At 43.0% G+C, this 25414-nt stretch overlaps 1 protein-coding gene across 1 annotated transcript; it reads left to right on the forward strand.

The window, feature by feature from the left end:
• Positions 1 to 436: 436 nt before the first annotated feature.
• Positions 437 to 13933, forward strand: LOC108054274 (uncharacterized). Its single transcript, XM_017137154.3, has 7 exons — positions 437 to 532; positions 799 to 1005; positions 2859 to 6317; positions 6382 to 6469; positions 9503 to 9587; positions 10435 to 10761; positions 11710 to 13933. Exons 3-7 carry the CDS (start codon positions 3512 to 3514, stop codon positions 12952 to 12954), a joined length of 4551 nt encoding a protein of 1516 aa, XP_016992643.2. The 5' UTR covers positions 437 to 532; positions 799 to 1005; positions 2859 to 3511; the 3' UTR covers positions 12955 to 13933.
• The last annotated feature ends 11481 nt before the right edge of the window (positions 13934 to 25414 follow it).

A 25414-nucleotide genomic window follows, 5' to 3' on the forward strand; every position in this document is an offset into this window, starting at 1 on the left:
ACTATTCGCCGCTGTTAAGTTAACAGCGCGTTTTCTACGCGATTTTCTTAAAAACGACTGCGGTTAAGTCTTTCGAACATGATTGAATGTCGATTAAATATAAATATTTATAAAAATATAAAAAAATATTTCCATTAACTTCGGGAATAAAATTTAAAATATTTTGCATTATTTCATATTTTTTTTAAATAGAATTCGGAAAAGGATACACTTTTTTCTTCAAAATCTGAATCCTTTTTACGTTTATATTGAATTTTTATCTGCTAACATTTTGCAGCAGACACATTGAATACTCAAAATATTAGCTTTGAGTATGCGCCAACCGAAGTTCCGAGTGCTCGGCCCGAAATCGGCCGAAATCCATCCGAAGTGCCGGGCCGTCGAGTGTCCTTTAAGGCAAAGGATGCTTCGAAATTTGCGCAGTTTGCGTGCGGTTTTCGGAGCAATAGGATGCAGCAGCAGTAGCAGCAGTGAAATCAGAGTCCGCCGAAGAATCAGCTTCATCAGCGGGTTAAATTTCTAGAAAGGAGTTGTGAGTCTATAATCTCGCCTCCCCTTCCCCTCTCCCCACCCCTCCCCCTTTCCTCTCCACGCACCACCCACTCCTTATCCCACTTCCCAGTCCATACAAATGAAATGAAATTCCCATGTGAGGTCTCAGTAAATCATCCTGAAATTTGGCGCGTTTCCTGCGTGTTTTATTTCACTGTTGTTCCAGCTGCAATCACAATAACGAACTCAGTCGCGATTTGCCACGGTGTATTCTCGTTTCTAGTTTTTTTGCTCAATTTTTTGCAGTGTCCCCAGTGCTTGAACTATTTAAAAAGCATATAAACTCAAGTTAAGTGAATGGAAAACCAAAATAAAAACAGTTTTAAGTGACTCGAGGGAATCCACTAACCAAGAGAAAAGTGTGAAAAGTTGGGGGAATTATTTTGGGCTCTGCAAGGACCCTTGGATTACCTTGCGGGGCGAGCGGAATCGGGAGATATAATTTCGCCGGCGGTGAGTGTGAAACATATTTGAAGAATTACGCCAGGTGTCTAAATATAAAACCTCCGAATTGTCTATAATTATTTTGCTCTTTTGTTAACGGTGAAGAGTTTTTATGCGTTATATTTACTTGAATGGGTGTGTTTAGTTTTAATTTTGAAAATATTCATTGCTTTTGTTGTTTTTTAAATATTTTTTAAAGTTTGGACCCTCAAAAACTTACTTCATATTTAGTAAGAAACTAAACGAGTTTTCTTGCTTGAAAGAAATATTTCCAAAACTTTTTCATTAAATAAACTTCTAATTGACACATTTTAACATTGCCATTTTCTGTTCATTTGTATAGTTTTAAATATTAACGAAATTAAACAGAGCTAAAGTTTCAGTATTATTTGTATTTATTTGTACGCTTAAAAATTCCGTGTGTCCGGATTAATAATTTATTTTTATACATAATTTCCCTCCTTAAAGCGCCTTGTATATGTATATATATGAATTTAATATTTTTCTGTGTTTATTTAGGCCCCGGGATTTCGGATTTATTCCATCAGTATATTATTTGGATTTGTGTATTTATAGATTTCCCTTCCATATCATTACGGCTGCCATTATCAACGCCTTTATTACGCTTCCGAGTTTTTCCGCTTTTGTGCGGCGCCTCTTTTGCGCCCATTTGTTTTCCCGCAGCCGCAAACTTTTCCCTTTTTGTGCCCTTTGATGTTCCACAATAGTTGCGAAATGAGGGGGGTCAAAGGTCGGTGGTGCGGCGGTTCGGTGGTGCGATGATAAGCAACTTGTTACGATGACCGTGATGATGAGCGAATTGAGAAGGCTTTTGTGCCCCGCCCCCGCCTGCGGTTTTATGTCCATTTCTATTCTCCATTTTTCCCCCATTTTCCCCACATTTTTGTCCTGCGAACAACCAACCTTTTTCACAGTTTTTGGGATCAGGGTCAGGGCTGTGAAATCGAATCATTTTGTAGGCTTTATATTTAATTTGCATGGTCTGTTCGCCGTTCACCCCAAGAAGGGTTCAAAGGGCTGCCTTAGTTCTTACCTTAAATTTTAACTCTCTGTGGCCCGGAAATTTCCTGGTCTGCCACATACTCTTGGCCAGTTGGCTAAATTAAATAAAGGCAGCGGCGGCAACAGTTTTGCTGTGTTTTTTCCTAAGATCTGGCACCGAAAAGTATGTCAGGAATTTGGGGAATATAACTGGGGATTTGGACTTGGGCTGAACCCGGCTTGATTGATGAAAAAGTACTTAGTTGTTCTCATGAGAAGTCTTTAAGGCTTTTATTGGATGAATATGGTTGGAATGGGATAGATGGTTTTTTTTAATAAGCCTAAACTTCATTTTTAATATTCTCTTCATAATATTAAATTACTTAAATGTATCTTTTAGGTTCACATGTTTTTTAAATATTTATCCAAAAAGTATATTATTATTTATTCATACATCCTTTTACAGTCTACATTTATTCGACATCCTTTACTGATTAAATCGACTGTTTGCACTGCTTAAATTCCATTATTCCATTATTTGTTAATAACTTTTTATTGAATGGTCTGATTTGAAAATTGTCTTCACATTTCGATAGGTAAAAGTAATAATTGTTATTTCAAAGAGACTTTCATATATATTTCAATTATATCCCCTAGATTTGTATTGTTTTTACTCTCCTCTATTTTGCTTTTGTCTTTATTGTTTCCGACACGGCATCTTGACAACACTTTTCACATTCTCCTTTCGCCCGTATTGCTGTTGCTTCATTAGTTTCATTGGATGCAATGCAGCGGCAACAGCAATAAGTTAAATTGTTGCTCCTGCCGATTTCGTTATTTCAAATTTGATTTCCATTCAGGATGCATTGGAGCGACCGAAAGGAATCGAAGGAGGCTGCCGCAAGGAGATATTGCAGCTGCAACATTGCGGCCAAAGGAGGAGATTAAAGCGGGTTTTTTCCCTTGGGCAGTGCATATTTTTTGAAGCCAACAAAGAAGCAGCGACTGAAGCGGCGATGCTGCCGCAGAAAATGGCCGCAGCGACAACAGCAACATCCACGAGTGCAGCGGCGATAACAATAGCAACAGTAACAGCAACATCGACAACAGCAACATGAATGCGACCTGCAGCAGATGCAGCAGCAACATGGCGCGATGATGATGATGATGAGGCAGACGAAGACGCTCAAGCGAATGACGATGATGATGACGACATTGCCGAGTTGCAGTTTCAAGAGCCACAACACAATGCCAAGTGCCAGCAACAAGCTGAGCGAAGGGGGAAATTAAGTGCCAAAGGCAACCGCAGCAACACAGCAGCAACAGCAGCAACAGCAGCAACAGCAGCAGCAACACAACAGCAGCAACAGCAACAGCAACAGCGAAAAGATTTTTCGCCAGCCAAGCAGAATCAAAACTAAATTTACATAACAAAACAGGAGCAGCCAAAACAGAAGTGGAAAAACCCTTGAAGAATCTCCCTTTTCCATTTCCCAGCAGCAGCAGCAGCAACATGTCGTCTCCACTCCTCTGGGCGGTGCTCCTGCTAACCACCGCACTGAGCAGTGGTGGCTGGGCGGCGCCCACAGTCGTCCTCGGTGGTGCAGCGGCAGTGGGGCAAAAGCCATCCCAGTCGCACCACCATTACCACCATGGTTATCTGGAGATCGGAGTGCAGGGCAACACGCCCACTTTGATGGAGGCCAGCACCACCAGGGGCGCCAAGCAGGCACCACTGGGCACTAGCACCACCACCAGCACCACTAGCACCACCACCACCGAAATGCCAAGAGCCACTGATGAAATTCAGGTGACCAAAACAGTGCCAACAGCTGAAGTAACAACTGCAGTCAGCACCACTGAGAACAGAACCACTCAAGGGAGCACCACTGAAAGTAGCAGCATCACTGAGAAATCAAAGGAAACCAGTGAAACACTAAGAAGAACCACTGAAAGTAGCACTACTAAAGGAAGCACCACTGAGGGAAGCACCACTCAGGGAAGCACCACTCAGGAAAGCACCACTGAAGGAAGCACCACTCAGAGAAGCACCACTGAAAGAAGCACCACTGAGAAAAAAACCACTAAAAGTAGCACCACCACTGAAACCCTCGCTTTAGTCAACAGCCCAACTGCACCACCGAACGCCGAAGAATCGCAGGTGGTGCAGCTGCTGGACCTCGAGCACACGGTGGCTCCACCACTCGACAGCGGTCACGATGGCCTCAAGCTGACCAAGAAGAAGCAGCTGCAGCAGCAGCACTTCCCCAGCACCACCACGGTGGTTAGCAGCACCCTTGAAACGGAAATGGAAAGGATACCCACCACCACCACCACTACCAGGGCTGCACCACCACCCACTCCCCTGCTGCCCGTTCACAATGGCTACCTGGGACCGATCTTCATGGGCGAGAAGACCTTCAGTGTGGTGCATCCGCTGAAGAAGCCGCAGCCGGCGAACCACCAGCATGTGGCTTCTATAGAGAGTCAATTGCGCAATGGCCGCCTGGTGGAGATTCTGGCGCCCACGTCACTGCTCGAGGCCAGCACCACCCAGGCACCACCACGGGAAGTAGGACCCCCCTCCTCAGCGGTGCTCTCCACCACCGTGTTCCAGGTGCCCGAGCTGCAGACCAGCACCACCCGTCTGCCCACCAGCAATAACCTGATGGTCGGTGGTGCAGAGCGCACCGAATCCAAGATCTCCGACATTCAGATCGAGGTCTACGACTCCACGGTGGACTCCATTGTGGCCTCGACGAATTTCCGCGACAGCGAGGGCTTCTATGCGCCTGCACCACCGCCACCACCACCGCCGGAAATGGAAACCACCCGGCCGTCGCACGAGATGATGATGTCGCTGCCCCAGGAGCGATTCACCCAGTACGTGATCGATCGGGCGGATGTGTCCACCCAGCCGGCATCGGGTGGTGGTTCCGGTGGTGGTTCATCGGGTGGTGCAACTCTGGGCAAACCCGAGCCGGCGGCCATCGAGATACACATCAATGTTTCCGAGGCCTTTGGCAGCGAGAGCGAGGATCTGGAGTTCTCCTATCGCCAGCCGGAGAAACAGAAGAACGGCGACGAGATTCTGGTGGTGGAGATCATCGACAGTGGTGCGGACAACAGCAGCAGCTCCGAATCTTCCGCTTCTTCCTCCTCCTCCTCCTCCTCCTCTTCGAGTGGCGAGCACATCAATCCGATTTTCACATTCCGCAACTCGGATGCGGCGGCTGCACCACCGCCACCAGTGCGACCACCTCAATCCGCCGTCCAGGATGCCGACGAGCTCTTCATGGCCGATCTCAAGGACGGTGGTGGTGCAGTGCCACGCCCACCGCCGCCACCACCACCGCCGCCACCGCGAAAGCCGAGCATCGATCGCGATTCGGATACGATCTTCTACATCTCGAACACCGAGGTCAAGGTGGGTGAGTCGCTGCCCACGGCGGTGGTGCCGGTGGTGCAGGGCGAGCAGCAGCAGCAGCGCAAGTTCCTGCAGCTGGAGAACCAGTTCTTCCCCGCCAGCTACGTGATGGATCAGAAGCAGCCGCAGCAGCAGCAGGCGGATGAGGACATCATCCTGTCGCCGCTGCACCACAATGCCGATGGTCTGAAGATCTTCCGCAGCAGTTCCTCCTCCTCGGGCGACGGAGCACCACCTCTGGACGTGACCTATGTGGGTGAGTCGGTGATCGAGGTGGAGCAGCAGCAGCCGCAAAGCTGGAGCAGCACGATGCAGCCACATCAGCAGGACATCATCATCCAGCCGGCGGTGCTGCCCGATTTGGCCATCGGAGTGCCGGTGATCGGTGAGCTGCCGCCGCAGATCGAGCTCAAGGAGATCGACTACATGCCCGGGGAACTCGGAATGGGAATGGGCATCTACGAGAACGACATCCAGAGCAACAGCATCGACAGCGAGCCGGATGTGATCGAGAGCTCCATTCAGTACGGCGGTGATTTGATTGACGATGGAGCCGGCGGAGGTTTCGATGGCGTCGAGGGCTCCTATCCCTTCGAGAGTCCAGCGCATCGACAGCTGCAGGTGGGCGGTGGGAACGGTGGTATTCACGGAATGAGCCGCCTGCCCCACCGCCAGGCGGCCAACCACTTGCACCGCGAACAGCTGCCCTCGGCGGAGATGGTCAATGCCACGCTGCTCCAGCGATATGATAGTGGTTCTGGTTCAGGATCGGGATCCGGATCGGGTTCGGGATCGGGAGCTGCCTCGGCCATGGCTCCCTTGCTGGCCAGCGGAGGTGGGAGGAGCGCCAATGCCACCGCTCTCTCGGAGGATCCTCTCGCCGACTATGACGGTGAGTTCGGGATTCAGTCTCTAGGAGATACAATAATAATCAGATATTTGGTTTCTTTCCTCAGGATTCTTCAATCTATTTGCCGTTTCCATGGGTCTCATCATCGTCATCCTGCCCTCTGCCCTGCTGGTGTCCATGTACTGCGCTATAAAGTGAGTAGTCCTCAAATACTTTAATCCTTATCGAGATCTAAGCAAAGAAAAAGGGAAAACTAACTACACTTATAAAAAACATAGAATGGTTAAAATAAATATCTGTACATTGAATTAATTAAGTACAAAACATATCACATTTAATGACTTAATTTTAAAATATTTAAATCAAGGTAGAAAATATTAGATGGTTACATTTTCTTTAAATATTTTTAAATTTCATGAAAAATCAAAAATCATTGTTTAAAGTTTAAAGTCCTTAAATTAATGAAAATACTTAAATTTAATATTTCCATATACCAAATTTATTTAAACCACTATGTATGAAAATTATACCGAAAATTATTTACTACAGTTTTTTATCAGTGTACAAAATTCTTAAATAATTTTAAGCATCACGATACAATTTAAGCTAAAGTGTTAAATTTATTAAAATCCTAGAAATATGTGAGTAACTTGATAAGAAATCCTAAAACTTAACGATTTCACATATTCAGATTTCAATATGAAGCAAAGGAATATTTATAAAATCCTGATAACAATGAGCTCCACCTTGGGTAAATAAATAAATACCTTATTACCAGAGTTCCAACCTGATGGTTATCGAACCGCCTTCAATTGAGGGGGAGAAACCATGGCCTGCTTAACCTCAGCCCCCTGAAATCCCCCAATCAACCCCCCATTCCCCCGCAGTGAACTGTCATTCCTGGGGCCAACTGTACCCAGACAGCTTGGTCTTTTATCCCGGGCTCCTTAGCCATTTGGCTGGGCTAATTGGTTACGCCTCGTGTGGCGCTTAATCAGCTTAGACGGCAGTGTCCCACACAAATCAAAAATAATTGCAAGAAATTGCGAGGAAGCAGGAAAGCTGCTGGCAAAAGGGGGTGGGGGATGAGCCAAAGCCAAAGCCACCTTAAAATAGAAAGACAGGGGGGGGGGGTTTGACAACATGTGAGTCCTGAGTGGCAGGCAACCCTAATCCGATCCCGCCTAAACCTCCATTTCAAGGATTCCCCGGGCGCAATTCGTTGCCTACTTTCGGGCAACCACGCAGGCACAAGAATGCACTCAATCCAAAGCAATTTGCCGGGGCAACCACCTGACCCCCGGAATCGGAATCCCCCTCCCCCCACGGAACCCACCGCCCCTGCAGGCAAGGCGTGGCAAATCGCATTTATCAGCTTCATTCCTGGCGTTTTATTTCTCATTCGCATTGCCAGCGACAGACAGCAGAAATAGCAACAAAACATTGACAAATCTGTGACGGAGTGGTGGTGGTTGGGTGGTTGGGAGGTGGTTCAGTGGTTCAGTGGCTCGGTGGCTCAGTGGGAGGTGGGTGGTCTGGAGATTTGAGAGCATTGCCAGGGACGCACATCCTTTATCGCCCGCAGTCTGGCCCAAACATAAATCTTGGCCGCGCCACGAATTGGGTTGAAAGCTCTTGGCGAAGCTGCTGTTTCTCTACTTGCTATACTTGTGTATTTATAAATGTGTGTAGGTATATAGTAAATATACACAGAGAGAAAATAAGAGGAAATACGAATATTACTTGGCTATTTTTGTTATATCTTTCACCTGTAAACTTATAATTTGTATTTTTAAAAGTATACAAAATGTTTAAAATGTTTTTTGTTAACATTATAATACATTTATTTATTGTTATACAGCTGTGGAAAATTATATTAAAAATAATAGAGCGCTATATTAATTAGCTATATTTATACTATTTTATACTATTTTATTATGTAATTAATTTAATTATGTATGTAATGTAATACTTGTTGTAAAGGCTTAAAATAACATAGTTTTTCTCCAATTTAGTTATCAAAATTTGTATAATATAAGTTATATATTTTATTTATTTCTTATATAAGCTTGCAATTTTTCCCTGTGCACACACACATATTCGCTGGGCACTAAATGCCAAACAAAATGAAGCCGGGGAGTGGGCAAATGGGTGACTGGGCGACTGGGAGTGACAGGTTGATGGGGAGCCCGGAGAAAACTGAAGGCGCAACAAATCAACGCGGCGGAATCGAGAATCGGCGAGGCCGGAAACGGAAGTCGCCACACACACACACACACACACAGAGAGACAGACAGACAGATAGCACATCCTCATTCACAGATGATGTAGATGCCAGGAGCTAACAAGGCAGCTGTTTTCGGGGAAGGTAATTCCAAGCGCCGCGCGCTTTTCCCCAGATTTTCCCGCTTTTCGGCGGCAGCCGCAGGAAAAACGCATAAAGCGGCAAATGGCAACCGCAAACGTTGCCAGTTTGTTGCCCCATTCCAATCCTCATCCTCAGCCCGCAAAGAAAAAAGAAGAAAGGTGCCGTGAAAAGCCAGCGTCAAAATAAAAAGGAAACACACAATTTATTTGCCTTATTCCCTTCAGCAGGCAAACAGGACATTGTGGTGTAAGTGTGTGTGTGTGAGAGAGTGTGTGTGCGTGTGCTGGCGTCTGGAAGGAAATTGCACAATAAACTCTTGAGACGAGAAATTAGTTGTGCGTGTGGCTCGTTTCGGCGGCGGCTTTCCAACTTGAAATTCGTTGAGTGCCACAAAGGTCGCTTTTTTTTTGGGAGGGGCAAGGACAATGGGATACTCTCGGGACAACGACAGGATATTCAGGATACTTTCCCCCCCTCGAAAGTGCTAATATTTATGGCGCTTTCTGAGGCAACTTCGGGAATTTCTGTTGCGAGCAGGCCACGAAGATTATTTCTGACCTTAAAACGTGGTTTAATATTTATTTTCGGTGCCTCTCTTTTTGATAAATAAACTCCGTTACTTATAACTTCTATATAAATTTCAAGTGGATTCATTTAGGATTTGGGAATTTCGCGTTGTAATTCCGGGATTTTCGTGATCCGATTTTGTGGCCATTGCAGCCGCAAAGTAGGCAACAAAATGTTAATTTCAGTCGCGGCATCATTAGAAATGCATTGGATTTTCAAACTCTGACACTCGCCATCTCTTTCTCTCACTAACCCTGTCTCACTCCCTCTCTCTCTGTCTTTTCTTTTACAGGTATGTGCTTGGCAAGAACACAGGAGCGGGCACGGGTGGCGCCCCAGGCGATGACAGCGAACAGGGACAGGACTCCAAGCACGAGGTGAGTTGATGGCAAAAAGCTGAATAAGCCAAAAGACCCCCACCCCCTGGTTACACCTCCTGAAAAACCCACCCCCCGCCCTCTTCGCTTGGTGGAAATTGAAATTTAAAGGCAAGTGCCGCCAGAGAGTGTCTTCAGCTGTTCGCATACCACTGAATCTACAACCCATCCACCCACGCGGATGCACTCGTCGAGAGAAGCTCTCGAGAAAATTAAACAATGGCTGAAATTTCCGCGGGAAATTTTATTGCGTTCCAGCTGAAATTGAGAGCTGAAAGGCCAAAAATAAAGAAACACCCAGAACGCGGCTTAAACAGAAGGTTTTTATTCCGTTTTTACCTTAAATTTATTTGCTGGATATTAAAAGTTAACTCTTTAAGTCAGAAATATTATTGAGAAAATTATTAAACTTAAATTTCTTTCAGTCATTGTAGATTCATTTTATAATTCTTTAAATTTCTGAAGAAAAAGCTTAAAACAAAGGATTTTATTTAAATTTTTATTTCAAATTTAAGAGGTTCTTTTTCATATTAGTAAGATAGATTTTGATTTTGATTTTTATTAGTTAAAACAAAAGATTCATTGTCATATTCAAGACTTCTTCGGAGGAAGTGAAAGCTGCAGCCAAAGGTTAGGGTTCAAGTTTAAATGGAGCTCGAGTTAGTTGACTGGTAAAGGGAATAAATTCCCTTGGCTGGTAATGAAATTTCCCAGCCCTTTGAGATGGTGTGTGTGAAAGAGTGTGGGGTGTGTGTGCGTGAATTGCATTGCATTCCGTTCCAGTTATGTACTGCCATCTCCCTCTCTACCCTCTATCTCTCTCTCTCTCTCCATTCGCCTCTTGCAGTCAGAATCGTCGTCATTCTCATCATCTGGCTCGGCATTTGCATTTGGCAGAGCCACCTTGCCACCGACAGAACCACACCCTCACCCACAGCCACACCACCACCCACCGCCCACAGCCACGCCCCCAAGTGGCGGCAGTCAAGGCCGTTTACTGATGGCTGGTCTGGAAAGCCTCGCGTTTCGATTCGAAACGAAAGGCGAGGTGGGTGAGAAAGGGGAGGTGGCTCAGGTGGGTGGTGGTGCCTCCTCCTTTGCTCCTCCCTGCGGCTCCGTCACCAAGATGACGCTCAAAGATAATCATCTGATTGTTGTCACCGAGGAGCGGCACGTAAGTTCGTTAGTCATCCGATCAGCCGGATCAGTCGTCCTTTTGCCCGCCATCTCTAATCGGGATTCTAGATGTGTCTCTCTGTCTGCCTGTCTCTTTCTCTGCATCTCTCTCCATCTCTCTCTTCCGCTCGCAAACTGGTTGTTGTCGTAGTTAGTCAGTAGCTTGCTGTTCTGTTCTTTGACTTGGTATGACTATCTACCGAAAACTGAAATCCGACTATCTTTCAGTTCTGATTCGATTGCATCTTTAAAGACTCTAAAGCCTCTTCTCTTAAAGTTTGGGAGCACCTGATCTTAAGTTTTAGTATCTAAAAAAAGGCAGAGTTTATGATTTCTCATTTCTTTATAATTTGTTTGTTACAAAATTTAATTATCCCTGGGAACTGAGTTATTAGGGCCACCATTGTTTTATAATTTCCCAGCTTCGTTAGTTTTCCCAGTTAGTTTTCTGTTCCTGAACCTTTTGTGTGCTAAGTGAGTACTTTATTTACCGCACTCTCGCCCCTTTTGACACTTGTTCGCTTGTCCTGGCCTTGAATGTCCTTGGGTGGTCCTTCGGAGCTCGTTCCCATATCAATGGGCACCTGCGGACCAAGAGACAGCGAACGAGGGCCAGAGATTTGGGTCCGAACAACAGCCCGGTGTCGTCTATTTGTCAACTTGAGTGGGTCAGTGAGTAAGTGTGTGTGTGTGTGTGAGTATCCTTGGGGCGTGTGTGTGCCACAAGCATATGCAAATGCAATTTTCGACACTTTCCGCATGGCAGCCAACCGATTTGTCCGCTCTGTCGCTCTTTTAACCCCCTGACCACTTTCTCCCCTCTCTCCATCTCGCACCCTTGATGTTGTGTGTGTGTGTGTCTGTGAGAAACCTGCACCTTCTAACTAGTATGCACAAGGACCCCTTGCCCGTTGACTTCAATGTAACTCTGTATCCTTTCTCGCAGGACATCTCGAGGAATGCCCGCGAGACGAAAATGCACACGGACAAGGATGGCGTCTTTGTGGTGGAGGTGGCCCGCGGCATTGACTCCAAACAACTTCCCGCAGGCGATCATACCGGCGTCATCTTGGACTCCACCGAACTGCCCTTCGACAACGGAAAGTTGGCGCCCAACGGGGGGCATTTGCTCGATAAGAGCCTGCCGCCCAGCCACGAACAGGTGCAGATCCATGCGCCGCCCCAGGACTGCTGCCCCACCACCGCTGCCGCCGCCGCCGCTCCACTTCATCTCATCGAGGAGGCCGAGGAGCAGGTGGCCGACGAGCCGGTCGAGGAACCCTCCAATCCCGCCCTCACCGGCCTCTCGCAATCGGATCTCAGCTCCACCTCGTCGAGCGACTCCAACAAGCGCTACTCGTACGGCAACCAGGAGCTCTATGTCATCGAGCAGCCGGGCTATGCCACCAGTTCGCCCACAGCCAAGCCCATATTGATAAGTCCGAATGTGAATCTAGATCAGAACCTCAAGACGCAGTTGTCCATTAGCCCGGAACAAACGGAGATGGGAGATTCGAGCCAGGGTTCCAAGAAGTCTGATGAAGAGGCATTGCCCGAGAAAGAAACCGAGGTTCTTCCGGAAAAGGAAAAAGAAGTAGAGGTACAGTCACCGCCAGAAAAGTTAGTTGCCCCGGAAATTATGACAGAGATGCCAGTCAAAGATGAGGAAGAAGTTCCCGCCAAAGAGGAAGTGCTGCCGCCAGCAGTCGAAGTCTCACCGCCAAAGGAAGAGCCGAAGGATCCCATAGATACCCCCGAGGAACAAGCCGAATCAAAACCAGACTCCGAACCGGAAAAGCCCATTGAATCCCAGCCAGAGACCGAGGCGGAGAGCAACTACGACAGCCTGATGAGCCTGCCGGCGCCACCATCCACGGAGGAGATCAAGGAGCTGGGCGACTACACGCTCATGGAGTCCAACCAGTTGGACAGCCTGCCGCCGCCACCACCGCCGCTCCTCGAGGCGCCCAGTGCGCCGGCGGCCATTGTGGTTGGCAAGATGGGCAGCACCACCACCACCACCACCGCCACGGGAACCACCACCACCACTGGGGGTGAGCCGGCCACCCTGACACCACCCGCCTCGCCGCCCGCCACCCCACCGCCCTCGCAGACATCGACGCAGTTCGTCAGCAATGGGCTAACCAATGGCATCCACGCTTTGGCCGCCGTCGATGTGAATGGCAGTTAAGAGAAGAAACAGTTACGGGATGGTAAGAGATTTTTTTTCATCGGATCTCATAGAGATCGTGGGGAGATCGCGGAGATCGTAGGGTTAAGGATTACTAGGAGTACTGATACCAGAAAACCCAAGAAAAAAAATAACTGTGGCAAAAAACGTTCTCAAGCAAAACTTAAATTTAAATATACACTAAATAGAGAGAAACTTTTTCCACTTACTGTTTGTTGATTTTCGAATATAACGAATAACGAGTAATAACAATTAAATGCGATTAATATAAATATATAAATATAAATCATAATTAATTGTTTGTCTATTTGCGGCTGGCGGCCTCTCCCCCCACCAACCATCCACCCACCACCCACTGTCCACCCACAGCCACCCACTTTGACCCACTTCCCTCTCCATTTCGGGGGGAGGTGCGGCTAACGAGTATTTCAATGTCTATAACTACAATAAAGCTAGAGCAAAAAAAATGAACGAGAATAAAATACAAATACGATAGAATCTGCATACAAAAAATACATATAATATAATGCAAGAAATGCGATACACGTGGGCAAACAAAAAAGAGAGAGTAACTACCGATATGTAACGATGCATAATTAATTAGGCTAATTATTTACACACACAACAGCGCCAAAATTGAAAAACAGAGAGCAGAGAACAGCAACCGCATAAAGGGCATAATTGTAGTGAAGTTATTTGGGTTCGATTGGCCAGTTCGTGGACAGCCAATAGCATCTAAGTGTGTCCTGTGTCCGGAGGATCCCCGTCGAGGATTAGTGTATAGGGTTTTAATTAGCAGCGATCCGGAGGGAAGTCCGAGTTGGTTTCAAAGGCATCAATTGCTGTTAAGAGGGATTGTGTTTAAGTGGATTTCCGATGAAAATGATTTAATTAATACTGGTAAAGTGCCAAAGAAATGACTAAATTTGAAAATCACCAAAAAGGTGACTAAAAGTATGCAGCAATATATTTTCAGGCCGAAAGTCACATTACTGAAGGCCATAATATTTACACTGCATACTTTTAGGCACCCTTAAAATCCTTTTCCAGGGCAAGAGGATAGATAGAAAAGGGTAAATAAAATCCGGACATAGAGCACACCAAAATATCGTCGATCGTTCGATATTCATGTTTCGCAAATTACGCAACTCACTTGACAAAATCAAATGTGCCGAACTTTTGTAGCAAGCCAACACAATTTACAAGGAGAAACGAACAATTTATACAATGCCAATATGGTGATTACAGCAGAATATATATGTAACCTTTTAAACGATAAAGCCCCCATAGTTATAGTCGATAGTCCTAGTCGATACAATATATATGTATATTTTTTTCGTGCGTGTGTATGGAGAAAATAGACGAAAAGAGGACTTCAACTCCAAGCAAATGAGAACTAAATGGCTAACGATAGACGTAAGAAAACAGGAAAACTGGCAGACAGACTAAATGAATGCAGATCGTGAACATTTCCGGTATATTTGCTCCACATTAATATGGTCTACACACACATATATACAGCATTAATAAAATATAGAAAAACTTAACTCTTTAAAACAAAAAAAACGAAAAATACTTTTAGAAGTAAAGACGACAGACCGAATGGAATAATAGATAAAAGCACTGCAAGTGGCGCGCTATAATGTAAGTAGTAGGAATTATCCATGTCCCGGATATATTTATATCGTTTATAGGTGGAACATAATCCCTGGCTAACGATTTAACCACTTTTGTTGTTTACGTTTGTTCAAATTGTTTTATTGACAATTAAACCCGACGGTCGAGCGAGCATGCCAATGAGAAAATATTATGAATATTATAAATAAATAACCCCCTCCCCAAACCAAATAAAAAAAAAAACAAAACACTAATCGTAAATCAAATATAAAAGTTAGGAAAAGCGTGAAGGAATTTTTTTTTTGGATCGAACGAAAACAAAAGAAATAAGTAAATGTGATTGTTATTTAACCTTAAGTTATTATTAAAATCTAACTTAAACTGATATGTGTGTGAGTGTGCGTTTATGAACAAAAAAAATGTAGCAAGCCAAACGAAACGAAGCGAATCGGAACGAAACGAATGGCAATGGAACGCTCAAAAGCAAAGGCAAGCGATAAGCGATTAACGATTACCGATTAACGATAGCTGGCAACTAGGCAAGATAAAGGTCCTGCTAAAGAAAACCAAAAAAACAAAAACCCAAAAAAAAAAACGGGGACTTAACCGAAATAAATGAAATTCAATACTAAGACCGATTGCAACCGAAACCAAATGAGAAATACACACGAAAAGCAAAGTCAAGCGAATGCATTTTCCCTGGGCGGGACAGTTTGGCATTTTGGAATTTTTAATATTCTGTGTGTTTCAGACGGTTCAGAAGTCTGGGACCAGAGACCCCCAGACTCCGTCGATTTGCGGGCTGCCATAAAATCGAACTTCGGTTCGAGCGGAGCCACTCAGGCGATTTGGTTCGGTTAAAGACCCATAAAGCCCCGTCAGTCGAGGGCGTAAGGACCCCGAACTACAAGTATGACTGCAATGTGTGCAAAGGACGATCTGCGAACGGGAGCGCAAGGAGCAATGGAGCGGAAGAGAGAAAACGAGGAGGGAGAAAACAGAAAAAGGGGAGACCAAGTCGGTGGGTCCAGAAGGGGGCGTGGCAGCCGGAATTGCGGAAAGCACTTGGCTGGACGTTTTGAATTTCAGCCGAGGCTCCCTGCGAACGGCTACAATCACCTACACCCCGCAGGAGCCTGGAATGCTACCCTGCAGATGCCTGGCCGTTGGCCGGGTAGCTATGACAGGGCGATTTCGGGGATTAGAAAATATGTAAGTGGTTTCCAGTTAGAAATAATTTTAAAACCAGAACTATAGTTGGAAAACTTACTTCGTAGCTTAAGCTTTACAAACAGGTAAGTTAAATCTTTAAAAAATTATAATATTTTAAAATTTTTAATTCTTATTTCTGAAATTTAATGCTGTCATTAGCTATCAAAAACTGACTTTAATAATTCATCACTCTTGTATGTATATCTGAAATTGCAAATAGAATTTAATATATAAGGAGAATCAAAATTTACTTAATATTAAAATTGAGTTTACAAATCTTTACATGATCTGTACAAAACTAAGTAAATGTCTTTCATTCGAAATCAAGTACTTCTATTTATGGCTTGGAAAAATATCCACAGTTTCCTATTTCGATATTATTAAATTGATATTGTAAAAATATCAAACATATATATTATATTTAGATTATATTTAGCCTCTTGAAATGTTTTGATTGAATTTTATAAAATTAACCACACTATTATTTGCTATCAATTATATTCCAGGGCATCCAAAATTCGTATCCCAGCTCGGTTTTTTTTATCCTCGGCTTCGCTTGCACTTAATTGCGGGGCAGCTCATGTTGTCTGCTCGTTCCGTTCGGGCTTTAACTTTTTTACTAATTTTAAATGGCGCTTCCGTCGAGCGAGGGGACTCTGAAGGATGTGGAGGAGGTGGTGGAGGAGGTGTAGTGGTGCGGATGGAGGGCCCGGTGGTGGTGGTGGTGGTGCTGGTGGTGGCTCTTGTTGTCAAGTGCTGTCCTCCTGTGTATGCTCGAAAGTTGAGTCGACTTGAAATTTTAATGAAATGCGCTGCTGCTCTCGAGCTCCATCTACGTCTATGTCTATGTCTATGACTATGACTCCGGGTTTTTCGTTTTTTGGGGGGCCCCGGGCTCTGTGGCTGACTTCTGGCTGCTGGCTACCAACTCCCAGCTCCCCGTCTGCATTTCAAATTATTTTTAATTGTCATTTCTGTGGCATCGCCGGCAATGGCGTCTCATTTTCATTTTCGGCGCTGTCAAAGGCATAAGGCCCCGGCTTTTGGCTTCGTGTGGCCATTGGCGCATTTGCGGCAATCAAAATTTTTATGCCATGGACAGTTGATTAACCGCAAACAGGCAAAGCGGGCCTGCTGGTCGCGTCCTCGTTCATAATTAAAATCAAATTAACCCACACACAAAAGGTAGCGCCACCACCGCCACGTTTGTGGTTCGTTTGGGTCCCGAAAAAGGGGTTAGTTGGGGGTGCTATTGCCATTATTTCACATTTCGGTTGGCATTATGCAATTTGCCCGTTCTCCTATGTTTACGCCCATTCCCGTGTTCGCTTCCGTTTCCGTTCCATTGCCACACCGTTCCCCCGAAAGGCGGCAATCAGTGCAATCGACGGACTGGATACAATTTATTCTAGCCGCAGGGCAGCCCAAAATGAAATTGACATTTTGCAGGGCGCAAAACCAAAACCAAAGTCATTTATCCTCAGTAGCCCCCTATGTCATTACCCCCCGGAACGGCCGAAATTGGGGAGCGGGAATGGAGTGCAATTGAAGCTGGGACACAGATCATTAATCAAACAACTGCACAACTGACAAATAGGTTGAAGGGTAAAAAGAAAGCCAGTGTGTGAGAAATGTTTGCAAATCGAATCTAAATGAATAATAGTGAAATGGAGAAAAGGAATAAACTGAATGGAATAGAAATAAATGGAATGAAACAATTTTTAAATATAAATAAATTAATTTACATTTTGGGGTGCCAAAGAAATGGCTATATGGGCACTTCCAAAAAAAAGTCCACCAAGCCAAAAACCTTGAAACTTGAATAAAACATATTTCCACATGATTTTGCCCCGATATTAGTTTCTAATTAGTTGGATACTGAGCTTAACTACAAATTTGGAGTATAGTTTGATTATTTTTATGACAAACCCCACCAATATACGCAAAAATCAGTTTTTGGCTATTTTTTTGTTATTTTTTGGACCTGTCTTCTGTTGTTAATTTATCCTATAGGAATGCTAATATGTGACATTTTTCTGTACTGAATGCTTCATTCACATGCTAAACTATAAAGTTAAAAGCAAAACATCCAGCAATTGAGAGATAGAGGTAAAGAAATCCGCTTTACAAAACAATCGGAAAAAATGTCCCGAGCGACATGTCCCGAGCGAATGTGGTTGAAACTGCATAAAAAAAAAACGTCAAAGAATTTTTGAGTGAAACCAAAAGCATTTCACAGCGACATGTTTGAACAACATTCTAAAAAAAATCGCATTCAAATATTCCATCAGAATTTGCTAATTTCTGGTGTTGTATGAACTTCCCCGAAATCCACTTCTATTTTTGTCCCGAGCGAATACGGCAGTTTTTTACCGATATCTTAAAAACTAAAAGTGGTACAAAATTAAGATTTTTACCAAAAATAGAGCTTGGGAAGAGTGAAAAGAAAAGCCCATAATTAAAATTAAAATCCATTGTTTTACAACTTTTTTTCAACTTTAAAGGTGTGCAAATGTCCCGAGCGACATTTTGGAAGTGCCCATATTATATTTGAAAATCTCCATAAAGGTATCTAAAAGTATGCAACAAAATATATTTTTAATCCTAAATTTTCAGTAAATAATTTTTTCATTGCACACTTTAAGACACCTTTAATATTATTTTAAGTTAATAAAAGGATACAAAATATTCTAAATTTAGGTCCGAATATTATAGTACCCATTCCACTATCGTATTTTTTTCGGCACAAGAATAAAGCAATTTACTAATTAAGCAGATTGCATACAACCTCTGCTATTTTTTCCGTTTTTTTTTTTGGTCTGCAGAGCAACTACTGAAACAAGGCAAAAAATAAATGCATTTCGACTACGCTTAAATTGATGAAATTAGTGCGACAGATTGATTTTTGGCACGTTGCACTGATTGATTGACTGGGTGATTGATGGACGGATGGTTGGCAACAACTTTTGTTGGATTTATGGGCCACTGGCCATCGCATCGCATCGCTTTATGGCCATAGAGCATAATTGAATTTAATTTGTTACACCCGAAAAAAGTACAACCATGTATCCTTTTAATTTCATCCATCGATTTGCCAATCTGTCGGCGTAGTGAAAAGTCTTGCCTAATGGATTGGCGAGGAATTATCCTGGGTCGGGAATCAGTTCGAATTTATACGCTTCGATATGCTAAGCTATTGATTCAATTAATTTTTATCAAAAGCAAAGAAAACACGCAAACGAACAATGAGGCGGCGCCGAGCATGGGAAACATAGAGCAGAAATGCCAAAAAATAAATCAAAATAGGTCGGCGATGCGTGGCCAGAAATTTAATTGATTCAAACAATTCAAACGATTTGCACATTAAAAACTCCGCTCTCGGCCGTTCAGTTTCGTTTCTGCCATGGCCGGCAAATCAAATTGAAATGCCAATTGAATGGCGGAAGCCGAAAGCTCGCAACTCGGAACCCCGAAAACTCCTGGCCTGAATTTAATTTTGATTTTTATTTGGATTTTTATTTGGTTTTAAAACGTCGAACGATTTAATTGAATTGCTCACGGTCCGGTCACCGGAGTCCCTCTTTTTTATACCCCGCCCTCTCCCCTGGATAATATGCAAAGTGGGTGGAGCGGTGCTAATTTCATCGTCGGCCAGCGTGGCCCTCCGGTAAAATAGCCAAAAATCAAATTGAGAAGATGGGGCAGTGGGCAACCGGAAACGGAAGAGTCGAGACTGGACGATCCATTGCCTTTTTCATGTAGCCGCAAATTGAACACGCCGGTTGCGGGCCATTCGAGTCTGCATATGTACACAAAAAAAAACTTGATATAAAACGATGGTCCATTTGATATTATGTTGTAATAATTTTGACTTATTCGCCAAATAGCTTATTGCTCCCTTTTTCGAAGTCACAGAAACTCCGCGATGGAGAAATAGGCAAAATGATATTATCTAAAATCAATTGCTTGGTGAAATTTACCATGCGCATTGTCGATTTGATACCGGCGAGTTTTTTTTGTGTGTAGACATACATACATATATGTTACTTTCGGGGCCATAAGCAAACTTTAAGTGGCATCCTTAAAGCCATCGGACGATGCCAAGTGTCCACTTCCGTCAAATGGAAATCTCAATTTCAACTTCTTCTGCTTCTCCTCACTGCCCACTGCCCCGTCGTGTTGATTTGCCTAATTAAAATGGTTCGCTCGAGTGGAAACTTGAGAACACATCCTCTCACGTCCAGTGAACATATGCAAATATGCACATAATTTTGACAATTGTCTATTTGCCCTGACCAATGAGGTGTAAGAATGTGGTTAATTGGAGATCCAAGCCAAAGAAAAGAAAAACATTGTGGCCATAACAAGTGTGGAATTACCAAAAGAAAAGAAAATTGAGACGAGATAAGCTCTTCACTCGAGTGAAAACCTTGCAATAAATACGCCAGCTTAACCATTTAATTGATTTAAAAGCACATTTTAGTTTTATACAAAAATAATTCAATATTTATTATTTAATGTTTATTGAACTCTATTTAAAATATAAAAGTAAATGAAATAAAATTACCAATAATTTGTAGACAAACATTTAATAAATGCACAACTTTAACCATTTATTTGATTTCGTTGCACATTTTGATTTAATACAAAAATACTTTAATTACTTTTAATATTTCCAAGTTCTTGATATTTAATTTAAACACAACTGAATTGAAAATATAAAGGTATGTGAAATCAAATTACCAATAATCCGTAGGCAACAGCTTTCAATAGCAAAAATTAAACGAATGAATAAGAAAAATTGATCGAATTAAAATGGTGAAAGAAAAGAATAAATCAAATTAAATGGAAACGGAAAAGGAGTGTAAATCAATTAATAAGAAAAAAAAGAAAACATTTTGGTTAAGGCCTGAAAATAAATACAAATTGAGTTATATGTGATATACACTTTTGAATAATCCCCTGCTAAGTGATTAATGAAATACCTTCAAATCGCAGGACCAGCTGATGTGCCAGGACATCCCACATATTACTTAACAGTTTGAGGGACAGGAACAAGGAAACGCAGCTGCTGCTGGGCGATCGAAAAAAAAGTAAGTACAAAAAAAAAATGGAAAGGAGAGTGCGTATGTCCTTTGTCATTTATCATTTGCCCTGGCCCGGCGACTGTGAATCCTTTTTCGTCCTTGTTTGTGTGTGGATGCGGGTCAACGGAACGGGCGCAGTGTCACTGCACCGGCCACGCCCCCAGCTGCACATCCTTCGAAAGCCGAAAGCACACACATGTCTCTACCCCCTTTAAGCGCCCCCTGCACCCCCTTTTCACCCCCTTCCAATCCGCTCAAACAACAAGCTATATTACCCTGTTCACACAGCCCCCTTTCCCCTTTTCCCCCTTTCCCGGTTGTATAATCGAAACCTTCTGTCATTTTCTTGTCGCTGTTTGTTTGCCTCTTGTTGTTCCTTTTGTCCTCCTCTTTTTCCTCCTTCCTTTTTTGTTGTTACTGCGTTTTTATAACTGCTTGATGGCTACAGGGTAAATGTTACGTATACGACTAGTTGTCAATGTGTTTCAATGGTTTCTCCAATTGCAGCTGTAACTCATCAAAAACCAATCGAATGCGAAATCTAATAAATATTGCGTATACGACGGGTAATCAGTTTATTTTTGATAGTAAAACTACAAAAATAATAAAATTAAATTGTAAACTGCTGAAAAATACCAAATATCTAAAATCCAGCTTTAGAAATCATTCGAAAGCCAATAACTATTTGCTAGGTGGTATCAATGATCCCGTCATCGTTGGCCAACCATTTGTTCCCTTGTTTTGTATTCATTTCCAGTTTGTTTTTAATGCCAACGCCGGGCATTATTGCATCGTGACCAGCGTGGCGTATACGCAATGTGCGGAGTGGAGAGCAGAGCACATTTACCCATTCTCCACCTGACTGCCGGCCATTGTTGTTGCATCTCTCCTCGTATTGTTGCTTTAATGCACCAAAAAATGTCACAACAAGCCGAAAAATGAGAAAAAACGGTAGTCGGTGGGTAAGAGATGGAGAACAGGGGGAACTGACCTCATTTATGCTACGTACTATACAAACTCGCATGGATATATATCCATGTTGTTGTTGCTGCTCTGCCATGGTTGTCCCTTTATTAGTGGGCGTGGTCGGGTGGAAAAGGGGGCGGTCGTTGGTTTTTGCCTGGCATTTAATTGCAAATTTTACGCTTGTTCTAAATTTGTTGCCGTGGCAAGCAGACTGCAGACTGCAGCAGACAGGCAGCCAGAATTTCATAATTGCAAAATGCACTAAACACCATTTTTTAGTAAAAACCCCAACCTCCCCGTCGATGTCAGAGTGTCGTGTTCATTAGCCAGGAATTCTCGTTGCCCCTTTTTTGGGTTATTTTCCTTTTTTCTGAACGACAGCCACACACAAAATGCACAAAGCGGTTTACTCGTCTTCTGTCTTCCGGTTTTGTTCCTGGGAAATTCATGATTTTCCCTTCACAATAAAAGCGACAAAAAAGCAGAAACGAGAATGAGAAGGGGAAATGGAAGCTCCAGTCAGTCATCGTCGGTTGAATTCAATCGAGCTGGGGTTCAGTGCCCATAATGGGTAAATAGCAAATTGTTGAGTGTTGGTGCATAATGCCCCGTGGGAAGGATGTGTAACCGAGGGATTTGAATGGGAATAGAGATGGAAATAGGGATAGGAATAGGGATTGGGGCCCAGCAGGATGCGATTCATCATTTTCGGAACATTACCAAAACACATTTCGAATTGAAAAGCAGCATTTGGGGAGTTTGCCATTTGTATAATTACCAAGGGGAAAATAGAGGGGGCTGGGCAAAAGTTTGGATATCGTTTTCCACATTGGCTGTGCTTCAATCATTGATCCCCTGGCACAACGGAATACGGAAATACGAACGATTGTTAATCGACGAGTAGCTGTTAAATAAATTAAGATGGCTTTTGCAATGGATATGAATGGGGAATGCGAAATTTGAAATGTGAAATTTGCAAGCTGCGAGCAGACACAAAGAAAAATCGACGTGTGCTCTATGCTAGATGGACGTGTGTCCATTTACAATAGCATTCAAAAAGTAACAAAAATGTAAAATATTTAGAAAACCCTTTTAATATTCAGCTATCTGAAATCCAAAGGTATCTACATAATTTTAAGAATATAAACAGCCTGATTGATGGTAAATTGGATAAACTTGGTAAAATTTAGATAGATGCACAGTTCAATCAACACAATCAAGTGCCTCAAAATAACAATGAAATCGATGCCCAAGTGTAGCCATGTAGCCATGTAGATTTGCACTTGATGTTGGGCAACCGTAAGTGATGTGTTGACATAACCTTGCTGCAATTTTCGGAGAGAGCCAAGCAAATGGACTTCGAGCACTTGTCCTTCGGTTCGTGGCAGTCCTTCGGCAGTCAATTACACCGCTTGTGAGCTTGACTTTAATTGCAGCAGCTCCCTCGTAATAAGCAAATACACACACTTACTGTGTTTATACGATGCCGAATTCACGCTATCATTTCACGCTTTCGGCCGATTCGTGCTTGTATAAACGCCATTTCGTGAATTCGGCAACACACGAAAGTTGACTATGATTTCAGCCCAAAAGCGTGATTTGGTGATATGCAATCTGGTAACTCTGTAAAAAATGACTGACGTTGCCAGATCGCTAGAAATTGAAGGCCTTTTATATGCCATTTCTCCAATCAGTGGTATTAAAAATTAGATATTTTTACCGGTCCGGCATCCCTATCAGCTGAGAGTGAATAAAAGCATGAATTCTCGGCTGTCGTATAAACAGGGGCAATTTCTATATCCCGCTTTTAAGAAATCGTGAATCTCATCGTATAAACATAGTAACTGCCAGCTCAAAGGCAAAGGCAAACTCTACATTTTGGAGTGCACAAAACATGCAATGTCCCAAATCTAATCCCACTGAGTGTGTTTGTGTATTTTGATATATTTTTCGGGTAGCTGGATTGAAAGCAAACACACAGAAATGCAGGGAATAAAAGCGGGAAAAAAGAAGAAGAGTTGCCAAAATGAAAATATTCGCTTTACGGCCATGTGTATCTGCATCTAATAGATATGCAGTGACAGCACCTGTATTTATGTGTCTGTATCTGCATCTGTATCTGTATCTGTATCTGTGTCTCTATTTATGCCCCTGCATACTATATATGCCACTCTGCATATGTGGCCGCATCGTATCTGGATGCCAATCTGCATTCGCATCCGCATCTGAAACTGTGTGCGTGCATGAGTTTGCATAGAAATTAAATAAATATTTGCGTGCAACTAAATTGGAATTGGAATGCTGGCCCTAGCTCTGATTTTGATTCTGATTCTGATTCGGGTTTGGGCCTGGGTTCGTATTCTGATTCTGAATCAGATTCTGATTCGGATTCTGGCCTGAACGATTGCGAATCGAATTTGCATCGATGCCCCGCCCAACTGTCCCATCATAATTATTATCGGCAGCAGCGGCAGCAACTATATCATGTCTAATTGCAATTTGCGGCGGAAGTTTTTACGACCATCGACAGCGATATGAAATGCAGCTGGAAAAAATGAATATTAAATTACGAATGATAAATTAGTTCGCTCCCCATCTAAATGCGTCGATTTGAATAGACTACAATGCAAATCGTATAATGGAATATCTAATTATACTTGTAATTAAAAATGGTTTATGTTACAAAACAATATCTGCCATCCTTGAGTTTAAATTTTGCAACATTTTATTGGGCTTTAAATTTGTTTAAAAAAAGGTATTAAAACATGTTTATTTATTTTTGTTTTTCTCTTTGGGATGGGAAACATTTTAAGAGGCTTTAGATTTTTTGAAACATATTTTGTCACATTTTAAAAAATTTCCATGAATTAATTATAATAACACCTATTAATAAAAAGGTATTGAAACATGTTTTTTCTCTTAAGTTTTTTAAATATTATAAATTTAATGTTTTTAAATTTTTAATTAATAAACATAACAGATTAAATAAAATCCCTGCACAGATACTAAAATTATGTTATTAATTCATTGCAGATAAATGCCATGACATCCTCCGCATTTTAAAGGTGCCCTCGCAATTTGTTGCCGTGTTGCCGTGCAACCTGCAGTTCAATAAAAAATACATACAAAATATGTATAAATCCCGGGGATTACGAGTTAATCATCGTGACCAGCGCACTAAGCACTCTCCGCTCTCCACTCTCCACTCTCCACCGGATTGCTATGCATCGATTGCGATTGTCCTGGGCGCTTTTCGTTTATCCTGTCAAGTGGTTTGTCGCATATTGTTTGCTTAGTGGCGGAACTCCGGCCGCTGAATGGCGTTGTCAAAGGTTTCAATACGGAATTATGTGCAATTATTGACAGTTGTCCGCTTTTAAACTCGCAAATGGCCTGACAGAAGGGGCTTATGCGTTTGCGTAATGCCGTAATGCCGATGTGTAATCACACGCGTTGTATTGATGTTTTATTGATGAGTTTTTAGTGGGCCCATTGCTCTTTGACCGACAGCAAGCGCTTTGAAAAATGTTTAATGGGGTTAAATGGTCTTTTTCTCTTTTTTAACAATTTGCATATCT

This window comes from Drosophila takahashii, chromosome X (assembly GCF_030179915.1).
Source record: "Drosophila takahashii strain IR98-3 E-12201 chromosome X, DtakHiC1v2, whole genome shotgun sequence".
Taxonomy (NCBI): domain Eukaryota; kingdom Metazoa; phylum Arthropoda; class Insecta; order Diptera; family Drosophilidae; genus Drosophila; species Drosophila takahashii.